Source organism: Haliotis rufescens, unplaced genomic scaffold, assembly GCF_023055435.1.
Source record: "Haliotis rufescens isolate VD_foot unplaced genomic scaffold, xgHalRufe1.0.p SCAF_4, whole genome shotgun sequence".
Taxonomy (NCBI): domain Eukaryota; kingdom Metazoa; phylum Mollusca; class Gastropoda; order Lepetellida; family Haliotidae; genus Haliotis; species Haliotis rufescens.
Genome location: NW_025964112.1, coordinates 40,634,259 through 40,645,482, shown reverse-complemented (window position 1 = coordinate 40,645,482; position 11,224 = coordinate 40,634,259). Strand labels below are relative to the sequence as shown.

Below are 11,224 nucleotides of genomic sequence, written 5' to 3'. Positions count from 1 at the left end.
ATATATATACAATATATAAATCACAGATTTGACAAGTGCAAATATATTCTGATTTGTCTACAGGTTCTACTACACCAAATCAGTACCAGTTTGGAGAGTGCGGTTTTCGTAGGGAGCCTTCAGTGCAGATCGAGAGATATCTGCAGGCTGTGATTGGAGGATATTCTGTAAGATTTTTATGTCTTTCAAATGTACATCCATCCAGTTATTAAAACTGACCATGTTCTTCTATATTTAGTACTGTCTTTTTTAACATGATGACTTATGCTGAATGTGACCACAGCTATTTTCAAGTAGGTGACATTTGGTGCGAAACTGGGGGTGGTGTGTTTAGCTTCCGGTACTCGGAAAAGGAGCTGGGTAAGCTAGTCATTTTTTTTTTTTTTATTGCTGCTCTAAGGCCAAACTGTGCACACACGTACAGGTAATAGCTGTTGAATGCTTAGTTATTTAAAAAAAAATCATAACGTTACTATAGAAGTATATGGGAAAACATTTGGTTGTGTGTAACCTGTACACGCATGGTGCCTTGACTTACTGCTAACTTTAATAGGCCATCCCGGAATAAAATAGTCCCCCCCCCCCCATGTTTTAGTATGTTTACAAGAAATATATTCCAAACAATATCCTCATTAGATGAGAAGATTCAGAATTACCTCAGTAAGTCAATTACAATGACAGAGCGTCGTATTACATTTACATCAAGTACAATACGTCAAAATGGCCCCCATGTTTTAGTATGTTTACAAGAAATATATTCCAAACAATATCCTCATTAGATGAGAAGATTCAGAATTACCTCAGTAAGTCAATTACAATGACAGAGCGTCGTATTACATTTACATCAAGTACAATACGTCAAAATGGCCGACACGATAAACGTGACGGGAGATATTCCCGAAGTTGTTAATTAACCTGTGGCTATTTCAAGCCTTTGTCATCACTGATCAATTGGCCGATCGTTGAAAGGTGATTGTAAAGATGTGTCAAATAGATACTAAGGTAAATTTTAAAGATTGCTGTAGATTGTCACTACGATAGTTTGAATGTTTTTTTCGTTTGTTTTTTCTCTGGGATGGGTTGTAGCGAGGGTATCCTTAAACGGGCATGCAACCACGCTTCTGTATGAATTCGTACCAGGGAATTCCAAGGGTTACCCCCAGGAATGTGGAAGTAGTCAGTGTTTACGCCATTTCAAGAATACAGTCACGTGAAGAACGTCATTGTAACCAACCTCTCGTCCTAGCCGTATATCTTGTAAACTTCACATTAAAAAATTAGTTATTATTATAACCAAATGAAACACAACCCATTATCCGATAGGGGTAACTGTTCATAGCCGAGGGATATGTTACCACAATAAACTTGGTAACATTGTATGGTTTGACTTCTTGGCGCGTGCCTGAATTCCATTAACATGTTACATATCCTAAAACTGGCTTATCAGCAAATCTCGCTGCACTCCGCGCGACAGATACTAGAGCAAGGCATGCCAGAAATACGAAACCTAAAGCTTTCGAAAGGAAGCCTTAGGAATCACGTGCGTCGGGGGACCAGCGCCATCTGATTGGCCGTTAACAGTTGTACAAGGCGGAGCAAGAAGCATCGTTTTTCCGTCCATTTTACGCTTGACAAACTCGACCCTTTTCTGCACACTTTCTAGAAGCGCACCAATTAATCAATTTTAATGAACTTTTAGTCGTTTTTCCGTCCAATGACCATATACGAAAAAAAACAAGTTTTCGTGTTTGCAGTGTCCTGCCAACCATTACATATAAGTGTAACATAAGTATTTCCCTTTTATCAAAATCAAGTTCACATGGGAGTTGTTTAGGTTGCATATTTCATATAATTAAACTTAAAGGTAGTTAGTATGAAGCACTGTATTCCACCAAACGAATGCATTAAACAAATGACAAATGCATCGACAAATGACAAATCACTCTTTACTGTCACTATCAATAATGAGTGATGTCTATTTTGTCATATCTTTCATTATTGAGAAAAATGTGTTCAATTAAGAGTTTTCAATGACCAGTTTGACCCATGAAGATCCGGATTAGAATAGGTCTTAAGCAACCCATGCTTGCCGTAAAAGACGACTATGCTTGTCGTAAGAGGCGACTAACGGGATCGGGTAGTCAGGCTCGTTGACTTGGTTGATACATGTCATCGTATCCCAGTTGTGTAGTTCGATGTTCATGCTATCAATCACTGGATTGTCTGGTTCAGACTCGATTATTTACAGACCGCCGTCGCAAAGTTGGAATTAAACAACAAACAAAACAAACAAACAAACAAACAGTGACCCCTTACACATGTTCGGTTTTAAAGTATGATGTACAGGTTATGAGTTTTCTTAATATTGCCTTTTTACGAAAAGTAACATGATCTACTCGAAAGCGCATTGTGCATACCCAGCAAGCTTTCTAGTGATTAGGTCCCCAGCAACATACCTATCCTGGTCGGGTTGATTGCGCGTTAGCGTAACCCGACTGGGTGCTAAGTGGCAAATAATATCAGTCACTGGTTTGTCTGGTCCAGACTAGATATTTACAGGCGGGCAACATATAATTGGAATATTACTGAGTGTCATTATCCGGGTTAAAATTGGTTTTCAGCAACCCATGCTTGTTGTAAGAGGCCACGAACGGGATTGGGTGGTAAGGATCGATGACATCGATGACATCGTATCCCAATTGCGTAGATCGATGCTCATGATGTCAATCACTGGACTGTCTGATCCAGTCTCGATTATTTACGGGCGGTCGGGTAGCCTAGTGGTTAAAGCATTCGCTCGTCACGCCAAAGACCCGGGTTCGATTCCCGACATGGGTACAGTGTGTGAAGCCCATTTCTGGTGTCCCCCGCCGTGATATTGCTGGAATATTGCTAAAAGCGGCGTAAAACCGTACTCACTCACTCACTCATTCGATTATTTACAGTCACACAACCACAAACAAACAAAAGCTAGTGAGTACGTTTACGAATAGTATTTCATAACATACATGAGACCGTCAGTTGAAACATTACATGACAACACCGTTTCACGACGTCAGATGTCGTCACAGTATCTACACAAGAGGCAGGATTCCCTCGGTGGCAATCCCACACATGTTGCCATCGTTACGGGCCATGAACACATATCCGTCCTCGCCCCAAGTGGTGCTCCAGCTGGAAGACAGATATGTTGATGTGGTCACATTTTATGCTAAAAGAACTAGAGTGTCCAGTGAGTAAATCAGTTGGATTAACCTATGGTGTCTGCTTACACGTAAGTTAAAAAAAGAGTATAGCTTTCGTACTTACAGATAAGAGATCGTTGTAGAGGCAACTGATGACAGTTGGAGGAAGACCTTCCACGCGAAACCTACTTTGTTATGTGTCATCATGGTACCTTTCTTCATACGATCTTGATCAGGTTTCCATCTCTCCTTTCACCTCACACAAAGGTGTACCTGCAGTTTACCTGCGTAATGCATTTACTCACATATCTTCCCTAACGCGTTCACTCAATTACCTTATCACACAATCATCTTACCTGGTGCGTGCACACCAACATAACCTGATTCACTCACCCACCTTGCCAAATGTGTTTTCTCACTAAACCACATCTCCCCGGGACAAGGGACCGACTGTTAAAACCCTTTTTTCACCCTTGCCGAACTAGGCTGGAATTTCTGGGTTCGTTCGTTGCGCCATCAGTGACCATAACGGTTATGTCCCTTCTATGTCCCTCCTATTGATCAATCAGGTTCGACGTCTCATATCACTTGCATTTCCTTCAAACAAAATGGCGTTGCCCAGGCAGCACGATCTGATCGACAAGCAAGATCTATATTGTAATAAAACGGGTCTTACTTCGCAAAGTGCATCAAATCACGTGCGATCCTTGATTAAAACGTGAAAGATTTTGAAAATATCTCTTGAGGCCGAGTTGTCGGTACACATGCTTTGCAAATCCTGCAATCGACCGAAATCTGCACGGCATTTAACGAACCGGATGTCGATTTCGTTACGCAATTTTGATGGACCATGCATAGACTCGTTAGTCCAGCCAAAATGTAACTCCATAATTCCAGCCTTAGTTCGGCAAGGAAGGAAACTGGACTTTAATAGTCAGTTAACCCCCTTGCCTCAGGAAGATTACTAAAGCAGTACTGCAACAGCTAGCCTGTGACCAATGTGTACATGTGTACCTGTTCTTAAGCAGCCAGTACTCTTGTTTTTTCTGTGCGCCGTAGCCCACCACAGTCACAGCATGGTTGAGTTTGGTGCTGCTGCATTTAGAGGAGCTGAAGATGCCGCTCTTGTACAGCATAAAGGATCTTGAGGAGGCGTCGATACCCACAGAGATGGGTCCCTCTAAGGCCACCGCACTCTTAAGGGCATCTTCAGACTCGGATATGACAACAGCAAAGCCGGCATCGGTCGCGCCTACATTCTCCTGGCTGAAGTTGCAATCTTTTTGCTGTGGGTGGGACGATATTTGGTTATTACATTATTTGGTAATTTATTGCCGTGACCTCATAATTTCAGGATGAGTGAGTTAATATTTAGCGTCACATCGGCAATATTTCAGCCATACCGTGACTAAATTTCAGGATGAAATGATGCTACGTAAATTGCTCGCCTCGAGAAGTTACTTTCGTATTCCAATTGATGCAAACAAAAGTATGACGTCATGGGGATACATATCGAACTAAGCCAGAAACTGTTTTGTTAGTAGCGATGAAGCGTCTTTGCCACGAAGATGTGACCCGCAAATGTGACTGAACGTACGTTTTTATTCAAAAGAAAGGGATATATTTCGTAAAAAATAAATTTAATTTGTTCCCGAAAATCATTCAAAAGAATCGGGTTATACAAAATAATCAGCAATTAATTACTGGACGTGGTTGATGTCCTGACACAAGTTGGTTGTGCTTCCTCATAATTGGTCCTGGTTCCTCCTTTTAGAGAGGACCCGTGAAGATCCGGGGTAGAATAGGGCTTCAGCAACCCATGCTTGCCCTTAAAGGCGAAGATGCTTGTCGTAAGGGGCGGCTAACGGGATCGGTTGGTCAGGCTCGCTGACTTGACTTAGATGGAATATTGCTAAGTGCGGCGTAAAACATCGAACCAACCAACCTTTTTAGAAAGTGAGTGAGTGAGTGAGTTAAAATTTATTGTCGCATCTGCATTATTTCAACCACACAGCTACCTTCTTTTAGAGAAAAAAGCAGTCACAGAAAGAAGCTACAAATTCTCAGGCCTCCCAGAATATTAATCGGCGGGATTTGGCGTATCTAAAGCATACAATTTATCTCTTCCCGAGGCAAGGGGGCTAACCGACAGTAAAAGTCCAGTTTCTGAAAACCGGACTTTTATAGCCAGTTAACTCCCTTGCCTCGGAGAAGATGACTGTTTGTTCATTGTTAAATCTTTACAGTTCATTTAGTTGTTAAAATCTTGACCCAGATATTAAATTCAAATTTTATTTAGTAAATATCCGGCAGCAATGAAGACTCTACCCTGGATAAGGCTGTAAGGCTTGATACTGAAATACATCACAATAGTTGAGGAAATGAACATTGTTACTTTAACTCCTGCTTATATATAACTAAATATTTGCAAATATGTGTAAAGGATATCTCCAATACACTACTCAGTCTCGGCGCGATGAGGTAGCCTAGTGGATAAAGCGTTCGTTCGTCACGCAGAAAGCCCGGGTTGATTCCCCAAATGGTTTCAATGTGTGAAGCCCATTTCTGGCGTCCCCCGCTGTGATATTGATGGACTATTGCTAAAAGCGGCGTTAAACAAAACTCACTCACCTCACCTTCGGCTCAATTATCCCGATTCTATCAATTGCCTCTCACCTTGGCTACGTACGGGTAGGACTCCTCTGTGTCTATGCCTTTATTTTGACGAATGTAATCGAATGCCAACTCCATGTATCCTCCTTCACATCCGTAATTACCTTAATTAATATAGATGGTTGTTAGTCGTTGAATGTTGTGGAGGAAAATATTATACTTTGTCCTTTATAATGAAACAAAAGGATGATGTTAATGTAGGCGACTGCGCTTGTCGTAAGGAGCAACTAACGGGATCGGGTGGTTAGGCTTGCTGACTTGGTTGGTGCATTCATCGTATCACAGTCGCGTTGATCGATGCTCATGACGTCAATCACGTCAAAACAACAAACAAACAAAACAAACAAATAATGTAGGTTTTGGGACAGGTCCACAAGAGTTGTTGTCATGTGTCCCAAATGTGTTGCTTTCCTGTGCTTCCTAGGTAACCTTTTTTGTGTGTTACGTCACACTCAGCAATGTTCCATCTATATGACGGCGGTCTGTAAATAATCGAGTCTGGACCAGATAATCCAGTGATTGATATCATGAGAATCAATCCACGCAATGGGGATCGATGACATGCATCAACCAAGTCAGCGAGCCTGACCACCCGATCCCGTTGGTCGCCTCTTACGACAAGCATAGTTGCCTTGCATGGCAAGTATGACTTTCTGAAGACCTATTCTACCCCGGATCTTCACGGGTCGTTTCGACAACTATCAAGACTGTTTTTTCTCTGTCGTTGATGTTATATTTGATAACACTGTTTTTTCAAAGAATGATTTCATATGAAACATTTTCGGTCACTGACATATAAGATAAGAGTGTATATAAACTATAAGACGTTACAAGATTTGGTACACTGCGTGAGTGGCACTGCATAGTACCCACCATTCCGTGCACAGTCCACAAGGTTCTGTTCCGATAGGGACACGAGTCGCCCTGTCTTCCGGTAGTGCTGTCCTTCTAGAGAACAGGCGGCAGAGAACGCCCAGCACGACCCACACGCACCCTATTACACACACACGGAGTCTATATACACTGACACACATGTAATCTATATACACCGTCACACATGTAATCTTTATACACCGTCACACAGTTAATCTTTATACACCGTCACACATGTCAGCTATATACACCGTCACACATGTCATCTATATACACCGTCACACAGTTAATCTATATACACCGTCACAAATGTCATCTATATACACCGTCACACATGTCATCTATATACACCGACACACATGTAATCTGTATATACAGTTAGACGTGGTCTGTATACACATATACACATGGAGTATGTATACATCGAGCTATATACAGAAATATAACACAGCTATGCGATATATCGCAAAGAACAATGAAGAACGAATCGTGGTTTATTTCACGATAAGACATTGTTCTGTCATGACGTCATTCCTGGAGATTCGTACGTGCGCTCGCAACTTGATGACGTCGTATATTGGACGACGTTATGTTTGAGAGCAAAGTGTCTAGTGAGTTGTTCACATTTGATAGAGCTGAGCAACGCAGATAAACGCTGTGGCCGAACGATCGCATCCAAAAGATGGAGATATTTATATTAGGAAAAAAGGTACAAATAATTGACGTGAGGATTGCGAAAATGTGCGGGAAAGAGCCAATACCAAACCCACCTGTGCATAAAATGGACTTGTCATACATTGCCGAGGTCGGATTTTATTGAGGGAGTCATCATTAAAAAAAGGGTAAATATATTTTAAAGCTTTTACATTTTACCATCATCCTTAAAGTACAATAAAACACTGCAGGGAAAACAAACCATGAGGGACGCGCGCCGAGTGGTTTATTCTCCCTGCAGTGTTTTATTGTACAATAAACAAATCCCACTCGTCGTGTATTTCTTAAATACAGTGTACCCCGTGCTATACCGCACCCCACAGTGGTGTTTTTAACTGTATCCAGACACAGTAACAAGCATATCTTGATAACATGATACTCACGATTTATATGGATTCAAAATTAAGCCACTATTCAGGTTCTGACTGACTTGAGGGGCGGTCGGGTAGCCTAGTGGTTAAAGCGTTCGCTCATCACCCCGAAGACCCGGGCTCGATTCCCGACATGGGTACAATGTGTGAAGCCCATTTCAAGTGTCCTCCGCTGTGATATTGCTGGAATATTGCTAAAAGCGGCGTTAAACCATACTCACTCACTCACTCACTCACTCTATCACTCACTCACTCACCCACCCACCCACCCACCAATCCACCCTCCCACTCACTCACTCACTCACTCCCTCACTCATTCACACACTCACCTGATCCTTGACATCCGTGACGTATCCATCTTTCCGCCAGTCCACTGTGTCCGGTAGATCCGCGGAGCTTACATTCAGGACAAGCGGCGACGGATCGTCTCGAGTTCCCAACTGCTTATAACCGGTCATCAGTTGTAGAAACTCCTCGTGAGACTGCAACAGAAGTTTGTTGTGGACATATATATATGGTGCCTTGTTTTATAACACCACATTGACAGGAGGTTGTAAGAAAAGTTCGCTGTGAAGAGTAACCTCCCTTCGGCGTGTCAGAATCCTTTGATCGCGGGTTTCACAATTCACAATTATTATGATTTTTTGAATGTGCAGCACTATACAACATGCATGAACGTCTCGGACTTTCCCCTCACATGATGAAGCTGACAAGCCGTGTTATCGCACCTCCATGTCAGAATGATGAGATCTGATTGGTCCATGTGATCTTGATAAAGTCAGGTTGCACGTGGATGCCTGAGAGGCAGAATAAATCCCTTATACACCGCTTCGAAGCAAAAAGCCACCCTCATTTTCCGAGTCAATGAAGTCCCTTGACACAGCACAAGCTAACCTCTGCTCTATATCGAACAGTTTTTTTCTTTAACTTGAATTTGTTTTTAATATCCTTTTACCGTGTCATATTAAAACATTTCGGTAAGACAAATTCGGGGTACATGGGATTTTATGCGTCCCGCGTCAGGTTTTATTCCACTAGCCGGATACTGCTACATCTTAACTTCACAATGTAACCGAAATACTGTTCAAAGCGGTGTTAAAACAACCCACTCACTGGTTGTGAGTTCTATTGGTAAATGTGTACCACCACATGGCTGTATCCTAGTCATATATATCATTCTGTATAATATTTTTCCAATCTTACAATTATCTTAGTTCAAACAGTATGCACTTTGAGCTTGAGATCGTGAATCTTACCATGTCAGTATATCTGTTTTGTCCGAGTCTGTAGGTGTGCTGCCCCAGGTCCGCCTCCAGGTTGTGGCTTTCTATCACTCCAACGTTGTCTTCCCATAAGGCTCGTCTGAAACCAGCATACACATACGACACATGGTTGCTTGAAACACACATACACACGACATGTGGAACGTACAGAATCCAGGAAGGGACAGTGTCGCGTTGTCGCATTGTTGCATCGCCGCCCTTCCAAAAACAAGCAAAAAGTGTCAAAATTAACCAAAGCGCGACAATGCGTTGTCACATTGTCGCGCTTTGAACAATCTTTTTTATTTTACCAAAGCGCGACAATGCGGCGTTATCAAAATGCCGCACTGCCGCGTTGTCGCGCATTTTAACGCCATTTTTTCACATTTTTGATGGGGCGACAATGCGACAAATGGCAAATTTGGTTAATTTAGACACTTTTTGCGTGTTTTTGGAAGGGCGACAATGCGACAAGGATTCCATAGTAGGAACACGTGTTCGCCTGAAGCACGCACTCGCAAAACATATTATGTTGCTAAGATGGTTGGGTTTAAAACTAATACGTAAAGAATAATTTTAAAAGATATATGCATATTTTGAATCCTGGGAATGATATATCAGCAATAGTCAGAGGCTTTATCCCCGACTAAGAGGACAACATGGATGTTAGGTCGTTTGGAACGTGCAAGTATGTCCACTCGAAGATGTATCAAACTGATGGCTAGTGCTCACCTATTGGCGGCGTCCACGTCACTGATGTACGCTTTCTGGTGTTGCGACTTAAAGCGTTCCCAGTCCTGGTCGAGATCGATCCGCGAACAGCTGATGGACACCAAAAGTGAGAGCAGCACGCCCAAACGCAACATCTGTAAAATACCAGAGTAAATGAATGAGTATAATTTTACGCCACACTTAGCAATATTCCAGCAATATTACGGCGGGGGATACCAGAAATGGGCTTCACAAATTATACCCATGTCTTGAATCGAACGCTTTAACCACTAACCACTCCGAACGCCCCAAAGAGTCCAGAGCCGATCAGTGTTGTCAGATGAGGCTAGATATAATAATTAAATCATTCATTGAATTAATAAGTTAAATAGCCATAAAACCAAACCGTTCATAAACTGCCAATACCCAAAAAGGTCATTTTCAAATCAAACCAATCAGAAGCATGATGCATCTTAGCACGTAAGTTATTGAAATGACTACTGCCGCTCGGCTGTTGTTGACGTCCTGATATCCACCAGTCAAGTACGTGATTAGAGAAGCATATAACCATTTGATCATTAGTTTTTGAGTAAACACGTCCGTTGTGCTTCAGCTTTTTGTTAACAAGGGGCGAAGTGGGGTCTGAATTTGGGTTTAACGTCGCGTTATTGCACTTAACGGTCATGCCCGGTGTGTGTGTGTGCGTGGCTGCTTGTACAAGTTCGGACTAAGGCCGATTCTATAGGGCTAGCCCATTGAGATACCAAGCCGCAGTTTAACTTGAATAACCCACTCAGACACAGTATACTGAACCCTTGTCCTTGTTTTAGCCCCTGAATGCCGAGCGCCAGACAGGGTAAAAACAAGTACCATCTTTTGGTATGACGTGGCCGGGGATCGATCCCCCGACCTTCCCAACCAACTTATAAAGAGAATACGTCAAATCAACCTTTGATTGAGAAAATACAAAATGTTTCAGACTGAAATCTTTTTTAGAAACCAAATCAATATTTTGATTGTCATAAATTTACAAAAATAATATGGTTGCCTGTGTGGTCTACTCACCAGGTATTTGGATAGAGAACAAACAACAGAAGTTCTCAGTGTATGGATCCAACCCACACCGACGATGGTATTAGAGTTTGTAGTTTTGTTCCCCGTCCTCTTCTGTCGTGGTAATGGTATCTGAAGAACATCAACGAATAACTATTGTCCCGGAACGACCGTTGGCATGTAGTGACAACTGTATCACCTGGTGTCAGCCACACTCCGCCGTGTTCACTGGACACGAAACCTTAACTGATTGTGCGGAGGAACAGATGTTTACTAATCTCTTATCCATAAAATATGTAGATCATGTATAAATCTCGTGCTTCTTTCATAGAAGTTGGAAATACATCAACTGTAAGTACTGTTTGTGGATTGAAATATCGGG

At 42.1% G+C, this 11,224-nt stretch overlaps 1 protein-coding gene across 1 annotated transcript; it reads right to left on the bottom strand.

Annotated features, from left to right (window-relative positions):
- Positions 1 to 2,987: 2,987 nt before the first annotated feature.
- LOC124126643 (procathepsin L-like) lies at positions 2,988 to 11,069 on the bottom strand. Its single transcript, XM_048382310.1, has 8 exons — positions 10,855 to 11,069; positions 9,811 to 9,944; positions 9,073 to 9,178; positions 8,146 to 8,298; positions 6,732 to 6,852; positions 5,862 to 5,962; positions 4,200 to 4,471; positions 2,988 to 3,174 (listed from the first exon to the last, which is right to left on the bottom strand). The coding sequence occupies exons 2-8, from the start codon at positions 9,942 to 9,944 to the stop codon at positions 3,075 to 3,077; spliced, it is 987 nt and encodes a 328-aa protein (XP_048238267.1). The 5' UTR covers positions 10,855 to 11,069; the 3' UTR covers positions 2,988 to 3,074.
- Positions 11,070 to 11,224: the final 155 nt, after the last annotated feature.